This window comes from Gadus macrocephalus, chromosome 23 (genome assembly GCF_031168955.1).
Source record: "Gadus macrocephalus chromosome 23, ASM3116895v1".
Lineage (NCBI taxonomy): Eukaryota > Metazoa > Chordata > Actinopteri > Gadiformes > Gadidae > Gadus > Gadus macrocephalus.
The window spans coordinates 17484686-17506789 of NC_082404.1; the positions used below are offsets into that span (position 1 = coordinate 17484686).

General features: G+C 42.3%; 2 protein-coding genes across 6 annotated transcripts; both read left to right on the forward strand.

Annotated features, from left to right (window-relative positions):
* The first annotated feature begins 417 nt into the window (after positions 1 to 417).
* LOC132452832 (peroxisomal succinyl-coenzyme A thioesterase-like) lies at positions 418 to 4726 on the forward strand. Of its 4 annotated transcripts, none has more exons than XM_060045640.1 (11): positions 418 to 596; positions 944 to 1146; positions 1319 to 1418; positions 1617 to 1807; positions 1906 to 2042; positions 2193 to 2312; positions 2393 to 2475; positions 2672 to 2759; positions 2840 to 2920; positions 3490 to 3631; positions 3793 to 4726. In XM_060045640.1, the coding sequence occupies exons 2-11, from the start codon at positions 951 to 953 to the stop codon at positions 3921 to 3923; spliced, it is 1269 nt and encodes a 422-aa protein (XP_059901623.1). In that variant the 5' UTR covers positions 418 to 596; positions 944 to 950; the 3' UTR covers positions 3924 to 4726. The 4 variants fall into 4 exon arrangements, 3 of the variants coding, with proteins under 3 accessions (XP_059901623.1, XP_059901622.1, XP_059901624.1); XM_060045639.1 differs by having other exon boundaries at positions 421 to 596; positions 1906 to 2057; XM_060045641.1 differs by having other exon boundaries at positions 421 to 596; positions 1906 to 2057; positions 3490 to 4726.
* An 8841-nt stretch (positions 4727 to 13567) lies between these two features.
* LOC132452833 (bile acid-CoA:amino acid N-acyltransferase-like) lies at positions 13568 to 18947 on the forward strand. 2 transcript variants are annotated; one of them, XM_060045643.1, is made up of 11 exons: positions 13568 to 13760; positions 14100 to 14311; positions 14484 to 14583; positions 14782 to 14972; positions 16135 to 16286; positions 16422 to 16541; positions 16622 to 16704; positions 16899 to 16986; positions 17061 to 17141; positions 17683 to 17824; positions 18013 to 18947. In XM_060045643.1, exons 2-11 carry the CDS (start codon positions 14116 to 14118, stop codon positions 18141 to 18143), a joined length of 1284 nt encoding a protein of 427 aa, XP_059901626.1. In that variant the 5' UTR covers positions 13568 to 13760; positions 14100 to 14115; the 3' UTR covers positions 18144 to 18947. The 2 variants fall into 2 exon arrangements, with proteins under 2 accessions (XP_059901626.1, XP_059901625.1); XM_060045642.1 differs by having other exon boundaries at positions 13572 to 13761; positions 14109 to 14311.
* The last annotated feature ends 3157 nt before the right edge of the window (positions 18948 to 22104 follow it).

Below are 22104 nucleotides of genomic sequence, written 5' to 3' on the forward strand. Positions count from 1 at the left end.
AATTTGAAGGAGCAAAAAGGTGGGATTAACTTCTGCCAATCATCAAACTTGGTGTAGTTAAAGGCACATGGTAACTTTGGACAGTGATATTTTCTGAACCATGATAGCTAATTCAGCAATAAAACCATGCTATTCTGTAAAGTAAAATCATATCATCTTCAGTCTAGGCCAATGAAAGGGGGAACAGAGGTCAGACATTTTCCGATCTCAATCCAACCATTGAACGTTCTGTTCTATCTGTCTGAACATCAAACAATGCATAACTCTTATTTGTGTTTCTTTCATGTTTATTTGAGTCCTGTGTTTACACACCTTGAGGTATTGGATCAATACAAACAAAGAATTAAACACACAAAAGATATTGAAACATCATTAAAGACAAACACTGCAATAGGTCTTGTGAGCACACTGGTAACCGTCCCTAAGATCACCCTCAGGACATGGAGGCCTGTCCAGGAACTGTTAAGTGGGCTCATGAAGGCGTAGGCTATAAATGTGTCCTCAGATGATCACTGACCAGTCACAGTTTAGACTCTTCGCACATAGTGGATTTCATCTTTGTGGAATAGATACATTGAAGGATTCGTGCATACCAGGTATAGTACATGCGTTTAACAATAGTACTTAGCATTGTGCAGCATCCTATCCCAGATAGCTTTGTTGAATACGGGGAACAATTGTTAGTGCTTGGCACTTGGTTCTATGAACATCTTTACTGTACAGACGGAGATATATTGTTTATCTTTCTCTTGACAAATGTACTCATCGTAAGTCGCTTTGGATAAAAGCATCTGCTAAATGCAAATGAAGAACATCATCTATGAAACGGCTTGTGTTATTGTAGAACCTAAAAACAACTAATTAGTGTTCCATTTGTATTCCAAATGTTGATGCAATAATGTATTTGGACTGATAATTTTGACTTTTCTTTTCTGCTTCACAGATTATGAATGATGGCTGGGGCTGTCCACCCAATTCTCTCAGTTTGTCCCTCACGGGCACTCTCTACCGAGAAGTTCCGGGTGCTGGTGGAGAATCTGCCTCCTGGTCTCTCAGTCACTTTGCACTCTCTTCACTGCTCTGAGATGAAGGATTATTGGGAGGCGTTCGGACACTATGTCGCTGATAATAAAGGGACTGTCGATGGTAGATATTATTCTGATGGCTATTTGACCTCAAGCATTACTTCAATTCAAATGCAGGGCTTACTGCCTGATGTTAAAATAATCAATGACGGTTCATTCATGTTCCCTCAACTAATGCACAACGATTGATGACATGTTTGCCATTCCAACTGGTATCTGGATTGACTCCACAGTTTCACAAGAGGCTAGTCTGGGGGGAACCTACACAGGAAAGGAGCCGATGGGTTTATTGTGGAGTATGATCCCTGTGCCAGGATCTAAAGAGCATGCAATGTAAGGTTCTACCTCCTCAGGCCTGATGAGGGTCAAAGCTTAACTCTGTGATGGTACTCCTTGACACTTACGTTCTTTGATCTTCTCTCGTAATAATGGGGACAGGGTGGTTTTTCTTCATACATTTAAAACATGTTGAAATACATTGCGAGTAAGGCAGGATTCGTTTGAACACACGATTGTCCTTCTGTTCCTCAGTTTGTTCAAGCTTTACGTGGAGACACCACAGGAGGTGCTCATCTCTGTGTTTCAGGGCCACCTCTCTGAAGGCTTCAGGCAGAAGCCTCCCCTGGCCTCAGTGGTGGCCGAGAGGTGGTTCATGGCACCGGGGCTGAAGACTATCAGAGTGCGAGAGAAGGAGATTGAGGGCATCCTCTACATCCCTCCGGGTATGTTTCAATAGCCTCTCCCCCCCCTGGTTCTGTGCAATCCTGAGGTGATTTTTTCAGCCAAACGTTCTCTGTATCTAAAATGCTGTACTCCTCAGGTCCTGGACCCTTTCCGGGAGTGCTTGATGTATCAGGCTTTGGAGGTGATGTGACGGCTTACCGTCCCGCAATGCTCGCGGCTCAAGGTTTTGTAGCCTTTGGGGTCAACTACAGCCTTCCTGGAAGAAAATTCACGGTGGACTATTTTCTGGTCTGTGATGTTTTCGTCCGTCCCCAACTTGTTTCTGTCGATGGCTGTACTTTTTCTCGGTCTTGTGCAGCTGTTGATCAGTGGATTTGTTAGGTGATCTAATGGGAGTGTTCTGGGTCATCTTTGTCCGTACAGAGGGCATTTGAGTTCCTCCAGGAGCATCCGCTGGTGATCAGCAACAGAGTTGGACTCATTGGCATGTCTCTGGGTGCAATCGTGGTTCTCAATATGGCATGCCGTACCGAAGCTATCAGTGTAAGTATTTCCACGAACAAGGCGGATATACGGTGTCTTCTTTCAACTGTACGGTGTGTCTTAACCATTTTGTGTTCCAGCCTCGCTGCTGTGTCTCTATCAATGGCAGCCACTTATTGATGGAAGAGTCGGTCGATAAACTGTTGAATAATGTCTTTCAAATGTAAGTCTCGATTTAGATGTTGATTGTGGTCGAAATTGATTGCTATCAAATGCCATAGAAATTCCAACGGCAAAACAGGATAAAAGTATGCTTTTCTGTATTGCTTCAATAGTCGACTAATACCCATTTACATCCCTAATGCAAATATGAATAATGCTTCATTGGAATCCCATGATTAAATAACTTTTTCCATCAGGAAGGAACACACCATTCGGCGAAATGAGCAAAATCATGTAACAATGCGCGGTATGCAACTACCTATCCCAAATGAAGCAACTATAAATGTAAGTACATGCAAGCACATGCACATGCACGCACGCACACAAAATGCATTCAATAATATTGTTTGTCATATCTTTGCTAGATGGAAAATATAAATTGTCCATTGTTGCTGGTTGTTGGGGAAGACGATCTTAATTTCCCATCTGCAGAATGTGCTGAGTTGGTAAGTGGACAAACTAGAGTCTTCATTTATTGAACAGGAAGTCTAATCGAGATCAAGATCTGGTTCAAGAGAGACCTGTACACAAATAAACACATATACACAAGTTTGACAAGACGAGCACAACTGTATATACAAACCGTGTATCCAAAGTTAATTAGAAACGGATGAGCAGAAAGTTACAAACATCGTACAGAGTAGCTGACTTTAAGTAAATGATTTGGTGAGAGGAACTAAGTCAGGGTTTCTAATGGTTCTCGTATGCTGCATACTACTTAAAACCTGATTTGCCCAGCTCCGTTTTTATAAGTGGTCCATCGAGATTTTAAACCTATAAAATCCTTCTACCTACACATAATTTATTGATAATTGATTCAAATCTAACCATCATATCTGACTCTGTGTATTGTACTTACATTGTAGCTGGTAAGGGAAGCTTGCTGACGGACAACACACTGTGATATAAATGGTCTTAAACTGTTTTGTTTTTTGGGCTGGAACAAAACAGACATGTTTGTAAAAGATGCGGATTGGAACACAGGACTGAACAGAACCTCACATTTTCCTCATAGATGGCAAAGAGGATGCACACGGCAGGCAAAGAGCACCTGTTGACCATACTGAGTTATCCAGGTGCCGGACACGTCCTCCATTTGCCCAATAGCAACCTTATCCGGATCTCCCGTTGGCGCTTTTCATTCTTCGACCAGAAAGGTGAAAAATAGTTTAAAGTTCATTAAGAATGATTAAAAATGTAGTTTTTTTGTAAATGTTTGTTGTGTGTGTGTGTGTGTGTGTGTGTGTGTGTGTGTGTGTGTGTGTGTGTGTGTGTGTGTGTGTGTGTGTGTGTGTGTGTGTGTGTGTGTGTGTTGCAGAAACGATACTGTGGGGAGGACACCCAAAACCTCATGCATTTGCTGAGGAAGACAGTTGGGACAAGATCTTGGCCTTCCTCAAGCAACATCTGTACCCTGGTCCTCAAAGTGTCCCCGATGCAGCGCTGTGAATGTACAGACAGCCGCCATGGCTTTTGGTGGCAGTGCGTCTGATCGAGACTATCAGGTTTTGCTGTGAATGTGTGATATTTCTTCTCCTAAAGTGTCCCATATCTCAGGGATGGGATGTGCAAAGTGTTCTTGTGCAGGGTGGGGACATGCTGGGCAAAGAACCTGAATGGCAAGTAGTCGTTCCACCTCCCACCCTCGGCCAATATACGCTGAGAGGGGAAACATTGAAATAGGCAATGAGTTAAACTATTTAAAAAGTCCCCAGGGAGACAATCGATCGGACAATAAATCCAACCAATGATTAGATCTATGGTGTAATATTTAGCTCCACCCCTTTCACAATCACAAACACAAATGCTGCAGGGTACTTCACAAACTTCAAATTATTCGATTATCATATCTAGACCAGTCTGTAGCCAAGTATAATCTGTAGTTTGGTATTTTTTTTATGTATGCTATTGTGTGTTATTATATATATTTATTCTGTTATGTCTGGGTAATTATAGACATTATATTATGTGTGGGAATTTAAATGGTCAATTTATTTGTGAGGTGATGTCCCATAGGTGCATTCTTTATATGTATTATATATTCTAGTTGATGGTTTTCTCTGTCCCCTGTCTCAGGTGTGGGGCACCACAAGGGAGTTGTCTATAAGGGTTGGGGTTTATTCTGTTTGGGGTGGACAGGGGAGTTATGTTGAACGCCATCGGGCGCGGAGCCGACTACTGTGACCTCTGACGTGTTTCTGTATTATGATATTGTTCTCTTCTTCCTTAATAAATGTTCATCGTGGACTGCGGTTTGGGGTGTTGGTGTTTTGTGTCCAGATTTCCCGCTCGGCGACAGAGAAACCCGGGTGACGGCTCATTAATGTGATCGCCTCATTGGTTAGGTAGCTGTGTAACTTAAGAGGAGGAATGAATGAAAAATTAAATGTATGTTACCTGGGGCTATTTACACACACACACACACACACACACACACACACACACACACACACACACACACACACACACACACTCCACCCATTTGTCCTATATGACCATTTTGTTGTTGTGTAACTAATTACAGCTATTGGCTGGATACCGTTAACAGTGCAAATTTTAAGAAAGCCCTTAATTCTCTTGTGAAATGTGTGCTTGGAGTTTTTTTGATGTTGTGTGCTTATCAATAGACATTTTCACGATATGAATGAGGCTTCATTCGTATCGTGAAAATGTCAGTGGCTCAACGGGACAATACCTTGTACTGGCGATCCTTAGGATGAGAGTTCTCTGATAGAGTATGCTGAACATGGCATTCTGCCATTGCCACTCATTTAGGAAACATTGAACATGAACATCACCTGAAATTCATCAGGCAATCAACATTCCGGCTCATTAGTTTCCAAGAATCTGACCAAGACACAGTATGGCATTAAGGGGAACTTCTTCGTTAACCATTTTTCCTTCATAATTAACTCTTCTTCCGTCAGTGTTCTTGGCTACAAATGTTTAATTTCCCCAGTGTTTCCCCAAATGTTTAATTTTCGGCCATTGCTCTGCAGCTCTCTCACCTGAAAGATTAGGCTCAGTATGGCATTAACAGGAATAACTTTCCTTCATAGTTATATGTCATATTTATATATCGGTGACACTTTACAATAAGGTACGCAAAAACATGGGTAGCTACTGTGGAAAGAATGAGTAACGAATGATGAACGACCGGGGCCCTAACTGGGGCCCTAATGGCGCGTTTCCACTGCAGGGTGCGGAATGGATCAGATCGCAAAGGTGCGGATCGGGTCGCGTTTCCACCGCCAAAAGTGGGCGTGACCCGGACTTAGCCGTACCCGTTTTGGCCTTGTTTTCAGGACTCCTCCGTTGGGGTACTGAAAACGAGACGAGACGCCTGATAGGGTCCCGGGAAATTCTAGCTACACACCCCCTCCGTTGATTGGTCGACAGAATCATCACTTCCGGGTGACGCGGGGATAAAAACAAACAAACAGTAGCCTCAAGGTATTATTCTTTACAATTAACATGTCGCGTAAAACGCTTGCTTGGGCGAACAAGGAGGTGGAGACGTTCGTCTGCATTCTTGGGGAGGAAGACGTTGTTTACGATGTTTACGTAGCTGCCGCGGTGATCGACATCCGGCCTACCACAAAGGGTACTGTCGGCAGTGGAAACGCGACCTCGGAACGGAGCTGGGCCCCGTTTCCCGATAACGATGGATCCACGCTCGTACGATCATTCTCACGATGGATCTTGCGATCCATCGTCAATTTCTTTGGAGCGTTTCCCGAAACTCCTCTTAACGTGAACGCGCATTCGCTGCACTCACAACGTCGTAGGATTGTAACTGTCTACTGGCACGGTGCTGAAATGGGCTCCGTAGGAGGGGGAGACGCAGGAATGTCGCAGGAAAATTGTGTTAAAAAGGGTTAAAATATATCCCCATCAAGGACAACAGCAGAGTAGCCTACGAAAAAAATAGACTGCAATTATATGAATGCTAAAGACATTAAAACACAATTGATTAGGCTTAAACCGACATATATTAGTCCTAATCCTGAATGCACTGCGTTTCACGGCATTTTCCCCCCTTAAATAATTCCTCTTCACACCTGTGAATAACCCGGGAGACGTCCATGATGAGGAATACAACGAAGCCCACCGTCTGGCCCGGTGCATCGTTGAGCGCACGATCGGGAGGTGGAAGTTGCGCTTTAGATGCCTTCACAAGTCAGGCGGAGGGCTCCAGTTTTCTCCGGCCAAGTCATGCGCCGTGATATGTGTGACGGCTATGTTGCACAACATTGCAGCTAAGGCTGGGGTGGCATTGCTTGAACCGGAGGACGTTGAGGACGATGACGATGAGGAAGATCGGTGTGAGGACGGCCTCCCTCATAACTACGCGGCTGGTTTTCATGCGCGTCGAATAGTGATTGAGACTTTTTTTTAACCCCCTCCACCCTCCCTCATTTCACTAAACATTCCCGTCAACGTGACCAATCCCCACCATATCCCAGCCTTTTGCCTGCTCCTTTGCTTGTTTTTTATAAAAAAAAATATTTCTTTATTTTTTTTATTTTTTTTAATTTAATTTATTTTTTACATTATTTTATGCTACGTTTTATGAGTAGCCTATGTCAGTCTGCACAAATCCCCCCACTTTCTCTCACACATTTTGAGTGCCCTGCCTGCGCAAACATTTTCTGGACTGTCCCGTTTTATTTTGGCCATTTTAACATCTTTATTAACAAATTAATTAATAATCTTTATTAATTACCAAACTAAGAACATAAAGGCGCAATGCGTTTTAATAAAACGCATCCAATATACGGAATGTCCGATGGTGACGCCACTGAGGCTATAGCTGACGATGCTCTTAGCGTCCTACGAGTACCTACGAGCACCCCTGGAGTACTCGTTAGCTACGAGCGTTTTCAAGACGTTCGTTCCCTACGATGCTTTCGGGAAACGTGGTGAAAACTCTACGATGCCCTTTCGACGCACTTCACGATCCACTTAAGGCTAACGACGCTTTCGGGAAACGGGGCCCTGGGCTATACCGCCCCCTCCCTACCACACCTTTGCGATCCGATCCGTTCCGCACCCTGCAGTGGAAACGCGGCATAATAAGTGACAGTTACTCAGTAACTACTGAGGAATTACTGGTAAACAGACTAGGGGATACTGTATTAATTAATCATTCTGTGAATTAGCAAACTGACCAATTTATTATGAAAGCAACTGTATTTTCCTGGGATTTCACAATTATTTAATTATTAATAAGTTATTAAATGAACAGGGCACAGACGGGTTGATTGCCATATCTTAATAAAGATAAGGTTTATTACGTGGCGGTAGTAATGTTAACATTTTTTGCATTACTAATGTTAAAATCTTAAAAGCAATTGTCCACCGCTGCAGGGCTCGCTTTAAACCTGCCGCCCTTGGTTTCAAGCGCTGTGGAGGGCTGGCTTGGGTCCCACACTGGATCGACTGGTAGAGCTCGATCGGACCGATGGTGAGTTGTTACTCATTCACGAACCATTCGTTCACCAGTAGTGAAGCTTTTCTAATCATTCGTTCACCATTCGTTTACCAGTAGTGAAGTTTTTTGTGTTCCTTTATATAAAGTCATGCATCATACTGAGTTGTTACTGTCTGGCGAACCATTTGTTCACTAGTATTTTTGCTTTTTGAATCATTCGTTCACCAGTAGTTATGCTTTTTGAATCATTCGTTCACCAGTAGTGAAGCTTTTTGAACCACTCGTTCACCAGTCGTTAACCAGTCTGCATTTGCTTTTGTTCGCTGAATGGTGAAAAAATATTTAAATGTTGGCACAGCTTTTCAGTCATTTGTGGTCTTATCATAACCCATAAAAGTACACATCATACAATAAATTACAATACATGAGTTCACAACTGCACGCGTATATAGAATAATATTTGTATTATTGAAAACAATTAGCTGAACATTAAAGGGTCCCGTCCTGAACTCCTCATAGGAGTTCATTATGACTATCGGTTCCTTTTGAGTAAAATAGACTGCTTTTGATCCATCCAGTTTGTAAAGGTGAGTAAAATGACGCGATAAACAGACCCTCCAGGATTTCGCGATGTTGCGATTTGCAACTTCAACGCAACATCAACCAATCACCGTGAATTGAGGGCGGTGTCGCAATTTTAACCAACAACCGCAACTTTCCCGCAAATTTGACCAATCAGTGGCGTAGTCTTGAACTGACGTCGACAAACTACCTTCCGCCTTTCTTCCTTGTTTACTACTTCAAGCGATTCAAGCATTCATGCAGCATGTGCGCGTCCAACGTTTCACACTTGCCAACGAAAATAACTGCGAAAGATCGCGAAAAGGGGTCGGCTTAGCTCAGGAGGTAGAGCAGGTGTATTGACGCTGTGAGAGCGCATGACGCTCTCACAGCGTCATGCGCATGCGCGAGGAGTGAGAGACAGCGTGAACGCCAAGCTCCGCAAAAAGTTTGAATATAGAATAATATTTGTATTATTGAAAACAATTAGCTGAACATTAAAGGGTCCCGTCCTGAACTCCTCATAGGAGTTCATTATGACTATCTGTTCCTTTTGAGTAAAATAGACTGCTTTTGATCCATCCAGTCTGTAAAGGTGAGTAAAATGACGAGATAAACAGACCCTCCAGGATTTCATTTTCAATATGTGTCACCATTACAAATCTTTTAGTTTTGTATGCTATTCTCACTTTGATTACAAATTTATAAGTCATCAATATTTGCATGAAATGCGATATAAGGTACATTAGCCCGGTAGATGCAGGGGCCCCCAAATTACTGTTCGCCTGGAGCCCCCAAAGGGCTTGGATCGCCACTAGTTCCAAGGGTGGGACTGGTGTTCCCGCCAGGTAACGCTGCGTTTTCTCTACAACAGAGACAATGCAGCGATATCAATATGAGTAGTTGTAACTGGAGAGACTGTGAAAGAGAGAGATGCTGACCATCATGGGAGAGAAGGTGAAGCCATCGCATTTAATGCAGAAGTGGAAAGATGGTGCGATCTACGAGAAAGTACCAGAGGAACTTCCCTTAGGAGGATTTTGTTGGGAAAAAAACCTGAATATGTTGGCGTTTTTTTTGCAATAGTAAATCACGTTTGTGGCCTACACACTTAGATGTATACTCATTCTTGCATGAGAGTGTCTTGAATCATGAAGAAAATAAAACATTATGCAAATTATTCTAAAGTGGTCTACTCTCCGTGCGTAGCCCAGCCTTCTCCAGTGAACCAAGAAGACATGCTCCTTTGACGAAGGGGGATCTTACCCCCTCAGATCTTACATGGGCAAGATTGTGAAATTGGCCTCGTAAAAAGGTCTGGAGTCAGGTTTAAGCATCTCGGACCCTTGCAGTATAATGCAGAGTGAGGTGCATTTCACGTAAACCGTCAATGATTATAACGTTCATACTCAACGACTCTAAAAGGAAGATCACGAATGGGTCGCAGCCATGGAGTTGAAACGGCCTCCCTCCTAACGTTTAGTCCAAAACTGTTCATTTACATTTTTCAGTGTTCATATCCGAGCTTAAACGGATTGTTCTGCTACACTTAAATTGGGTGTTGAATGACTAAAGACTGGTTCTCTCCACTGGGCTACTGTAGAAACATGGCCCTCCCCCGTTGTACAAATAGAGGGCTCATTCCAAGGTAACGAAAAAACGATTGTTATTTTCATTTCCACACACTACTATGGATACTTAGGAGTATCTTACTCCAATTCTGCCAAGACCCTTCCGCACGATGCCACTTACTTGTACACACTACACCTTGAATAATTTGGCTTTTGCTCAATCATTTAAAAACAACAGAGAACATACAAATAGAGCCACAGTTAAAACATCATCAAACAAAGCATGTACAGACAGAAGAGCCAGCTTCAACATCATTAAGTAATGCCTTAAACATGTTCATAGAAACCAGCTCCTTAAGTTCCAGCGCATTTTGCAGCTGGTTCCATGAAAAAGGAGCAGCATAACTAAATGCCCTTTTCCCCAGTTCAGTACGGACTCTAGGCACAGTCAGTAAAAACAAGTCCTCAGAGCGGAGCTGGTACTTTCCTGTGCTGTTCTGAATGACATACTTCTGCAGATATGTTGGAAGAACACCGAGGATAGTTTTATAAATTAAGATATGCCAATGATGGAGTCTGTGGGTGGACAGGGCAAACCATCCAACTCGAGCATACAAAGAGCAGTGGTGCGTGAGGGTTTTAAAATTAGTAACAAATCTCAGTGCTCCGTGATAGACCGTGTCCAAAGACTGTAGGCATTTTGAAGATGCATTCATATATAAAACATCACCATAATCCAAGACAGACAAAAAGGTTGCAGCAACAAGTCTTTTTTTGGCTTCAAAAGAAAAACAAGATTTGTTTCTAAAGTAAAAACCTAGTTTTATCTTTAGTTTTTTCAAAAGCTGCTGGATATGAGGTTTAAAAGAGAGAGCATCATCAATTATAATTCCCAGATATTTATATTGAGACACAGATTCAATGACAGAGCCCTGCAAAGTGGTGATAGGAGGAAGGTCAGAGGGCTTTGATTTAGCTTTTGTGAACAGCATGAGCTTTGTCTTTTCAGCATTTAAAACAAGTTTTAAATCATACAGGTTACGTTGCACAGTGTTGAAAGCAATTTGAAGCTGACAGAGAGCCTGATTTGGGGTAGACGCAGAGCAATATATCACAGTGTCATCTGCATAAAAGTGACAATTTGTGTTTGGGGCTTTACAATCCAGACAATTTATGTAAATAGTAAATAATAAAGGTCCTAAAACCGATCCCTGTGGCACACCCTTGGATACATTAAGAGAGCTAGAGGTAATATCTTCTGCTCGCACACACTGAGATCTGTCTGATAGATAGTTTTTAAACCAACCGACAGCTTGATCCGACAAACCGATGCTGCAGAGTCTTTCTAATAATAAGGCATGATCCACCGTATCGAAAGCCTTTGATAGGTCAACAAAAAGGGCTGCACAATGTTGCTTGTTATCTAAAAATTCAATAAAATCATTTACCACTTTTAGAGCAGCTGTTGACGTACTATGTTGTTTCCTAAAACCAGATTGAAATTCAGATAAAATACTGTTTGTTGGTAAAAAAGTCCTTCAGTTGTTGGCTTACAATGGACTCCAATACCTTATTCAAAACAGACAGTTTGGAAATGGGCCTATAGTTGTTTAGCACAGTGGGGACCCCCCCTTTTAACAGTGGGAGAACAAAGGCAGATTTCCAAATAAGGGGAATTTCGTTTGCCTCCAGGGATAAATTAAAAAGATAAGTCAAAGGTGATGCAATAAAATCAGCAGCTAACTTTAGAAAGTAGGGTTCAAGATGGTCTGGACCTCAATCAGGAAATCAATCCGGTACATCGCTCCGAACAAAGTTAATAAACTGTAATAATAAAATGGATAAGTCAATACAAACAAAGGGAAAGTAAAAAAATGCATTGTAGAAAGTGCAATGTATTTAAGATTTAGCAGAAAGCTAAAGCAAACAAAAGTCTTCAGTCTTGTTTTAAAAGTGGTCAGGGTTGGGGCAAGTCTTAAATCCTCAGGGAGTTTATCCCAGCTATTTATTGCACAGCAACAAATAGCTTGTTTTGTAACAAATTTTGTAACTGAATCGATGTGACTGTTGAAATGTAGTTCTGAATCCATGGTTACCCCTAGATTTCTGGCTTTGAGGTATTCAGGGACAGAGTTTGTCCGAATTTAGTTGAAGGAAATGTTGATACATCCAGTTTTTGATTTGCTCGATGCACTAGCACAGCAGATCCATGGGCGGATAGTAATTTGGTGACAGCGCTACATAGATTTGAGTGTCATTAGCATAGCACTGATGGTCAATATTGTTATTTTGCATGATTTTCCCTAGTGGGAGCATGTCGATTTTGAATAAAGAGGGTCCTGAGATCGAACCTTGTTGGACTCCACATGTCACCGTGGTTGGTTTTGATACAAAGTCCCTAATGGAAACAAAGCAGTTCCTATCTTTTAGGTAGGACCTAGACCAATCTAAGACTGTGCCTGAAAGCCCAACCCAGTTTTCTAATCATAAGTATTTTATGTTGTACAATGTTGAATGGAGCACTGATTTCTAGTAGCATGAGTATTGAGTCTATGTTAATAAATAGTTTATAACTTTAATAAGGGTGGTCTCTGTGCTGTGAAAAGGTCGGAATCCTGATTGGAAGGTGTCAAAGCAATCAGTTGATGCCAGGAAGTGATTAAGTTGTAAGAGGAAAACTTTCTCAATTTTACTCAATTTTATGAAAGATAGATTTGATAATGCTCTGTAGTTGTTAATAATAGAGTCATCTAGGCTCCGCTTTTTTAAAAGGGGTTTATTAACTGGTGTTTTCAAGGCTTTTAGGAAATTCCCTGATTGGAGAGCTGTTAACTATTTGCAATATGTCTATTGCTAGGCAGTCAAAAACATTCTTAAAGAGATTGGTAGGTATATTATCAAAGCAACAGATAAAGATATGTAATGTCTCTGAAAAAATGAAATCCACACATTTTATATTAAGGCGAGGCATCAACATGTGTGTGGACTGTGACTCAAGTTCCTTGGCGCAATGTTTGACTTGAGCGGGACCAACTTTGGAACTGTTGAATGTTCTAACTGCTCAAGTAAGAGGAAGTCAATATACCAAACAACATGGCTGCCAGAGTTCCAAAATGGTCCAAACAAATTTGAAGGGGCAAAAAGTTGGGATTAACTTCTGCCAATCATCAAACTTGGTGTAGTTAAAGGCACATGGTAACTTTGGACAGTGATATTTTCTGAACCATGATAGCTAATTCAGCAATAAAACCATGCTATTCTGTAAAGTAAAATCATATCATCTTCAGTCTAGGCCAATGAAAGGGGGAACAGAGGTCAGACATTTTCCGATCTCAATCCAACCATTGAACATTCTGTTCTATCTGTCTGAACATCAAACAATGCATAACTCTTATTTGTGTTTCTTTCGTGTTTATTTGAGTCCTGTGTTTACACACCTTGAGGTATTGGATCAATACAAACAAAGAATTAAACACACAAAAGATATTGAAACATCATTAAAGACAAACACTGCAATAGGTCTTGTGTGCACACTGGTAACCGTCCCTAAGCTCACCCTCAGGACATGGAGGCCTGTCCTGGAACTGTTAAGTGGGCTCATGAAGGCGTAGGCTATAAATGTGTCCTCAGATGATCACTGACCAGTCACAGTTTAGACTCTTCGCACATAGTGGATTTCATCTTTGTGGAATAGATACATTGAAGGATTCGTGCATACCAGGTATAGTACATGCGTTTAACAATAGTACTTAGCATTGTGCAGCATCTTATCCCAGATAGCTTTGTTGAATACAGGGAACAATTGTTAGTGCTTGGCACTTGGTTCTATGAACATCTTTACTGTACAGACGGAGATATATTGTTTATCTTTCTCTTGACAAATGTACTCATCGTAAGTCGCTTTGGATAAAAGCATCTGCTAAATGCAAATGAAGAACATCATCTATGAAACGGCTTGTGTTATTGTAGAACCTAAAAACAACTAATTAGTGTTCCATTTGTATTCTAAATGTTGATGCAATAATGTATTTGGACTGATAATTTTGACTTTTCTTTTCTGCTTCACAGATTATGAATGATGGCTGGGGCTGTCCACCCAATTCTCTCAGTTTGTCCCTCACGGGCACTCTTTACCGAGAAGTTCCGGGTGCTGGTGGAGAATCTGCCTCCTGGTCTCTCAGTCACTTTGCACTCTCTTCACTGCTCTGAGGTGAAGGATTATTGGGAGGCATACGGACACTATGTCGCTGACAATAAAGGGACTGTCGATGGTAGATATTGTTCTGATGGCTATTTGACCTCAAGCATTACTTCAATTCAAATGCAGGGCTTACTGCCTGATGTTAAAATAATCAATGACGGTTCATTCATGTTCCCTCAACTAATGCACAACGATTGATGACATGTTTGCCATTCCAACTGGTATCTGGATTGACTCCACAGTTTCACAAGAGGCTAGTCTGGGGGGAACCTACACAGGAAAGGAGCCGATGGGTTTACTGTGGAGTATGATCCCTGTGCCAGGATCTAAAGAGCATGCAGTGTAAGGTTCTACCTCCTCAGGCCTGATGAGGGTCAAAGCTTAACTCTGCGATGGTACTCCTTGACACTTACGTTCATTGACCTTCTCTCGTGATAATGGGGACAGGGTGGTTTTTCTTCATACATTTAAAATATGTTGAAATACATTGCGAGTAAGGCAGGATTCGTTTGAACACACGATTGTCCTTCTGTTCCTCAGTTTGTTCAAGGTTGACGTGGAGATACCACAGGAGGTGCTCATCTCGGTGTTTCAGGGCCACCTCTCTGAAGGCTTCAGGCAGAAGCCTCCCCTGGCCTCAGTGGTGGCCGAGAGGTGGTCCATGGCACCGGGGCTGAAGAGGATCAGAGTGCAAGAGAAGGAGATTGAGGGCATCCTCTTCATCCCTCCGGGTATGTTCCAATAGCCTCTCCCCCCCTGGTTCTGTGCAGTCCTGAGGTGATTCGTTAGCCAAGCCAGGGATTAAAGTGAAAAAAAATCTTCTGACTGAAATTTTATTCGCGCTACAGCCAAGTCACATGCAGTGTGTGAAACATGTTCCAGGTTAGGTTACTTGACACCTGCTTAAGAAATACAAATGTATAAGACGTCAGCACCAAATGCAGCCATCACGTTTAAATGCTCGACCAATACTGTTTTACAGGAGGAGGATTTTAAACAGCTGTTCTTTTGCATCTATTGCAATTTTTTTGTTGTCTTTTCAATTAGACTCTAAGATTTTTTTTTTGCAAAGCTTGTCTCATATTTTTTTGCACCATGAACCGTAAGGCTTGCCATCGTTCCCCGTTTCCGTCAGCCATGCCCATCTCCATTTATTTTTTTGTGTTTTATCAATATCCGATACATCAGAGCCGTCAATCATCATAAGGGAGTTCATACTAGCTTAACTTTCGCTCTGACACTCAACACTAACACAACAGAGACGTAAGATGTGGCGCGAAAATGGTGTGTATATATATACATTTGTATATAATATATTTAATATATAATCGGGATGTACATTATTAAAATGCTTGTGTTTTCAGTCAATTTTAACGGTAGACCTTTTAAATACTCACTATATAATTTGACAATTTTACCGGCGTTGACGTATGACGACATAATACACGCGTGTATTATGTCCATGTTCGAAACTGCATACTGCTGACTACATACTGCGCAGTATGTACTGTATACTGCATACTGAATGTGGGATTCAGTATGCAGTATACAGCAGACCGACTGCACCGCAGTATACAGTATGCAAGTTTCCCAGAATGCATTTCGCGGCAGCGGTAGCGGTAAAGCTGCTAAAAGCTGTTTTAATTCTCGCTTCAGTGCTGTTAATACATCACTTTCTTAAGTTTTAATATTTTTTTATGCGAGAAAGTACCTATTTAGATCCTTAATATGCGATTAGTTTATCCAAATGACGCCTGTTTGTAAATTTGTCCCGACGTTATCGGAGATGTGAAGTGGCCTCTGTGAACTCCAAATGACGGAAATCCGTCGTAGCGACGGAGAACTTTAATCCATGCCAAGCGTTCTCTGGATCCAAACTGCTGTACTCCTCAGGTCCTGGACCCTTTCCGGGAGTGCTTGATTTATGGGGCTATGAAGTGGAGCTGACGGAGTGCCGTCCCGCAATGCTTGCGTCTCAAGGTTTTGTAGCCTTTGTGGCCAAATACGTCATTCCTGGAAGAGAATTGAAGATGGACTATTTTCTGGTCTGTGATGTTTTCGTCCGTCCCCAACTTGTTTCTGTCGATGGCTGTACTTTTTCTCGGTCTTGTGCAGCTGTTGATCAGTGGATTTGTTAGATGATCTAATGGGAGTGTTGTTGGTAATCTTTGTCCGTACAGAGGGCGTTTGAGTTTCTTCAGGAGCATCCGCTGGTGATCAGCAACAGAGTTGGACTCATTGGCCTATCTCAGGGTGCAATCGTGGTTCTCAATATGGCATGCCGCACCGAAGCTATCAGTGTAAGTATTTCCACGAACAAGGCGGATATGCAGTGTCTTCTTTCAACTGTACGATGTGTCCTAACCATTTTGTGTTCCAGCCTCGCTGCTGTGTCTCTATCAATGGCAGCCACTTATTGATGGAAGAGTCGGCCGTTACATTTTGGAAGAAACTCTTTAAAATGTAAGTCTCGTTTTAGATGTTGATTGTGGTCGAAATTGATTGCTATCAAATGCCTAGAAATTCCAACGGCAAAAAAGGATAAAAGTATGCTTTTCTGGATTGCTACAATAGTAGACTTATGCCCATCTACATCCTTAATAGATATATGGATATTGCTTTATTGGAATCCCATGATTAAATAACTTTTTCATCAGGAAGGAACACACCATTGTGCGAAATGAGCAGAACCATGTAACAATGCGCGGTTTGACACTACCTCTCCCAAATGAAGCAACTATAAATGTAGGTACATGCATGCACATGCACGCACGCACACAAAATGCATTCAATAATATTGTTTGTCATATCTTTGCTAGATGGAAAATATAAATTGTCCATTGTTGCTGGTTGTTGGGGAAGGCGATCTTAATTTCCCATCTGCAGAATGTGCTGAGTTGGTAAGTGGACAAACTAGAGTCTTCATTTATTGAACAGGAAGTCTAATCGAGATCAAGATCTGGTTCAAGAGAGACCTGCATACAAATAAACACATATAAACAAGTTTGACAAGACGTGCACAACTGTATATACAAACCGTGTATCCAAAGTTAAGCAGAAACGGATGAGCAGAAAGTTACAAACATCGTACAGAGTAGCTGACGATAAGTAAATGATTTGATGAGAGGGACTAAATCAGGGTTTCAAATGGTTCTTGTATGCTGCATACTACTTAAAACCTGATTTGCCCAGCTCCGTTTTTACAAGTGGTCCATCGAGATTTTAAACCTATAAAATCCTTCTAGATCATTTATTGATAATTGATTCACATCCAACTCTGTGTATTGTACATACATTGTAGCTAGGTCAGGGAGGCTTGCTGACAGACCACACACTGTGACATAAATAGTTTGGTTTTTCGGGCTGGAACAAAACAGACATGTTTGTAAAAGATGCGGATTGGAACACAGGACTGAACAGAACCTCACATTTTCCTCATAGATGGCAAAGAGGATGCACACAGCGGGCAAAGAGCACCTGTTGACCATACTGAGTTATCCAGGTGCCGGACACATCATCCATTTGCCCAATAGCAACCTTGTCCAGGTCTCCCGTTACTGCTTACCATGCTTCGACCAGCGCGGTGAGAAATAGTTTATAGTTCATTTAGAATGGTAAAAAAAATGTAGTTTTTAATTAGGGATTATTGGTAGTGTGTGTGTGTGTGTGTGTGTGTGTGTGTGTGTGTGTGTGTGTGTGTGTGTGTGTGTGTGTGTGTGTGTGTGTGTGTGTGTGTGTGTGTGTGTGTGTGTGTGTGTGTGTGTGTTGCAGAAACGATGCTGTGGGGAGGACACCCAAAACCTCATGCATTTGCTGAGGAAGACAGTTGGGACAAGATCTTGGCCTTCCTCAAGCAACATCTGTACCCTGATCCTCAAAGTGACCCCGATGCAGCGCTGTGAATGTACAGACAGCCGCCATGGCTTTTGGTGGCAGTGCGTCTGATCGAGACTATCAGGTTTTGCTGTGAATGTGTGATATTTCTTCTCCTAAGGTGTCCCATATCTCAGGGATGGGATGTGCAAAGTGTTCTTGTACAGGGTGGGGACATGCTGGGCAAAGAACCTGAATGGCAAGTAGTCGTTCCACCTCCCACCCTCGGCCAATATACGCTGAGAGGGGAAACATTGAAATAGGCAATGAGTTAAACTATTTTAAAAGTCCCCAGAGAGACAATCGATCGGACAATAAATCCAACCAATGATTAGATCTATGGTGTAATATTTAGCTCCACCCCTTTCACAATCACAAACACAAATGCTGCAGGGTACTTCACAAACTTCAAATTATTCGATTATCATATCTAGACCAGTCTGTAGCCAATTATAATCTGTAGTTTGGTATTTTTTTATATATATGCTATTGTGTGTTATTATATATATTTATTCTGTTATGTCTGGGTAATTATATACATTATATTATGTGTGGGAATTTAAATGGTCAATTTATTTGTGAGGTGATGTCCCATAGGTGCATTCTTTATATGTATTATATATTCTAGTTGATGGTTTTCTCTGTCCCCTGTCTCAGGTGTGGGGCACCACAAGGGAGTTGTCTATAAGGGTTGGGGTTTATTCTGTTTGGGGTGGACAGGGGAGTTATGTTGAACGCCATCGGGCGCGGAGCCGACTACTGTGACCTCTGACGTGTTTCTGTATTATGATATTGTTCTCTTCTTCCTTAATAAATGTTCATCGTGGACTGCGGTTTGGGGTGTTGGTGTTTTGTGTCCAGATTTCCCGCTCGGCGACAGAGAAACCCGGGTGACGGCTCATTAATGTGATCGCCTCATTGGTTAGGTAGCTGTGTAACTTAAGAGGAGGAATGAATGAAAAATTAAATGTATGTGTTACCTGGGGCTATTTACACACACACACACACACACACACACACACACACACACACACACACACACACTCCACCCATTTGTCCTATATGACCATTTTGTTGTTGTGTAACTAATTACAGCTATTGGCTGGATACCGTTAACAGTGCAAATTTTAAGAAAGAATGAGTAACGAATGATGAACGACCGGGGCCCTAACTGGGGCCCTAATGGCGCGTTTCCACTGCAGGGTGCGGAATGGATCAGATCGCAAAGGTGCGGATCGGGTCGCGTTTCCACCGCCAAAAGTGGGCGTGACCCGGACTTAGCCGTACCCGTTTTGGCCTTGTTTTCAGGACTCCTCCGTTGGGGTACTGAAAACGAGACGAGACGCCTGATAGGGTCCCGGGAAATTCTAGCTACACACCCCCTCCGTTGATTGGTCGACAGAATCATCACTTCCGGGTGACGCGGGGATAAAAACAGACAAACAGTAGCCTCAAGGTATTATTCTTTACAATTAACATGTCGCGTAAAACGCTTGCTTGGGCGAACAAGGAGGTGGAGACGTTCGTCTGCATTCTTGGGGAGGAAGACGTTGTTTACGATGTTTACGTAGCTGCCGCGGTGATCGACATCCGGCCTACCACAAAGGGTACTGTCGGCAGTGGAAACGCGACCTCGGAACGGAGCTGGGCCCCGTTTCCCGATAACGATGGATCCACGCTCGTACGATCATTCTCACGATGGATCTTGCGATCCATCGTCAATTTCTTTGGAGCGTTTCCCGAAACTCCTCTTAACGTGAACGCGCATTCGCTGCACTCACAACGTCGTAGGATTGTAACTGTCTACTGGCACGGTGCTGAAATGGGCTCCGTAGGAGGGGGAGACGCAGGAATGTCGCAGGAAAATTGTGTTAAAAAGGGTTAAAATATATCCCCATCAAGGACAACAGCAGAGTAGCCTACGAAAAAAATAGACTGCAATTATATGAATGCTAAAGACATTAAAACACAATTGATTAGGCTTAAACCGACATATATCAGTCCTAATCCTGAATGCACTGCGTTTCACGGCATTTTCCCCCCTTAAATAATTCCTCTTCACACCTGTGAATAACCCGGGAGACGTCCATGATGAGGAATACAACGAAGCCCACCGTCTGGCCCGGTGCATCGTTGAGCGCACGATCGGGAGGTGGAAGTTGCGCTTTAGATGCCTTCACAAGTCAGGCGGAGGGCTCCAGTTTTCTCCGGCCAAGTCATGCGCCGTGATATGTGTGACGGCTATGTTGCACAACATTGCAGCTAAGGCTGGGGTGGCATTGCTTGAACCGGAGGACGTTGAGGACGATGACGATGAGGAAGATCGGTGTGAGGACGGCCTCCCTCATAACTACGCGGCTGGTTTTCATGCGCGTCGAATAGTGATTGAGACTTTTTTTTAACCCCCTCCACCCTCCCTCATGTCATTCCCGTCAACGTGACCAATCCCCACCATATCCCAGCCTTTTGCCTGCTCCTTTGCTTGTTTTTTATATATATATTTATTTATTTAATTTTTTTTAATTTAATGTATTTTTAACATTATTTTATGCTACGTTTTATGAGTAGCCTATGTCAGTCTGCACAAATCCCCCCACTTTCTCTCACACATTTTGAGTGCCCTGCCTGCGCAAACATTTTCTGGACTGTCCCGTTTTATTTTGGCCATTTTAACATCTTTATTAACAAATTAATTAATAATCTTTATTAATTACCAAACTAAGAACATAAAGGCGCAATGCGTTTTAATAAAACGCATCCAATATACGGAATGTCCGATGGTGACGCCACTGAGGCTATAGCTGACGATGCTCTTAGCGTCCTACGAGTACCTACGAGCACCCCTGGAGTACTCGTTAGCTACGAGCGTTTTCAAGACGTTCGTTCCCTACGATGCTTTCGGGAAACGCGGTGAAAACTCTACGATGCCCTTTCGACGCACTTCACGATCCACTTAAGGCTAACGACGCTTTCGGGAAACGGGGCCCTGGGCTATACCGCCCCCTCCCTACCACACCTTTGCGATCCGATCCGTTCCGCACCCTGCAGTGGAAACGCGGCATAATAAGTGACAGTTACTCAGTAACTACTGAGGAATTACTGGTAAACAGACTAGGGGATACTGTATTAATTAATCATTCTGTGAATTAGCAAACTGACCAATTTATTATGAAAGCAACTGTATTTTCCTGGGATTTCACAATTATTTAATTATTAATAAGTTATTAAATGAACAGGGCACAGACGGGTTGATTGCCATATCTTAATAAAGATATTCACATTTAAGGTTTATTACGTGGCGGTAGTAATGTTAAAATTTTTTGCATTACTAATGTTAAAATCTTAAAAGCAATTGTCCACCGCTGCAGGGCTCGCTTTAAACCTGCCGCCCTTGGTTTCAAGCGCTGTGGAGGGCTGGCTTGGGTCCCACACTGGATCGACTGGTAGAGCTCGATCGGACCGATGGTGAGTTGTTACTCATTCACGAACCATTCGTTCACCAGTAGTGAAGCTTTTCTAATCATTCGTTCACCATTCGTTTACCAGTAGTGAAGTTTTTTGTGTTCCTTTATATAAAGTCATGCATCATACTGAGTTGTTACTGTCTGGCGAACCATTTGTTCACTAGTATTTTTGCTTTTTGAATCATTCGTTCACCAGTAGTTATGCTTTTTGAATCATTTGTTCACCAGTAGTGAAGCTTTTTGAACCACTCGTTCACCAGTCGTTAACCAGTCTGCATTTGCTTTTGTTCGCTGAATGGTGAAAAAATATTTAAATGTTGGCACAGCTTTTCAGTCATTTGTGGTCTTATCATAACCCATAAAAGTACACATCATACAATAAATTACAATACATGAGTTCACAACTGCACGCGTATATAGAATAATATTTGTATTATTGAAAACAATTAGCTGAACATTAAAGGGTCCCGTCCTGAACTCCTCATAGGAGTTCATTATGACTATCGGTTCCTTTTGAGTAAAATAG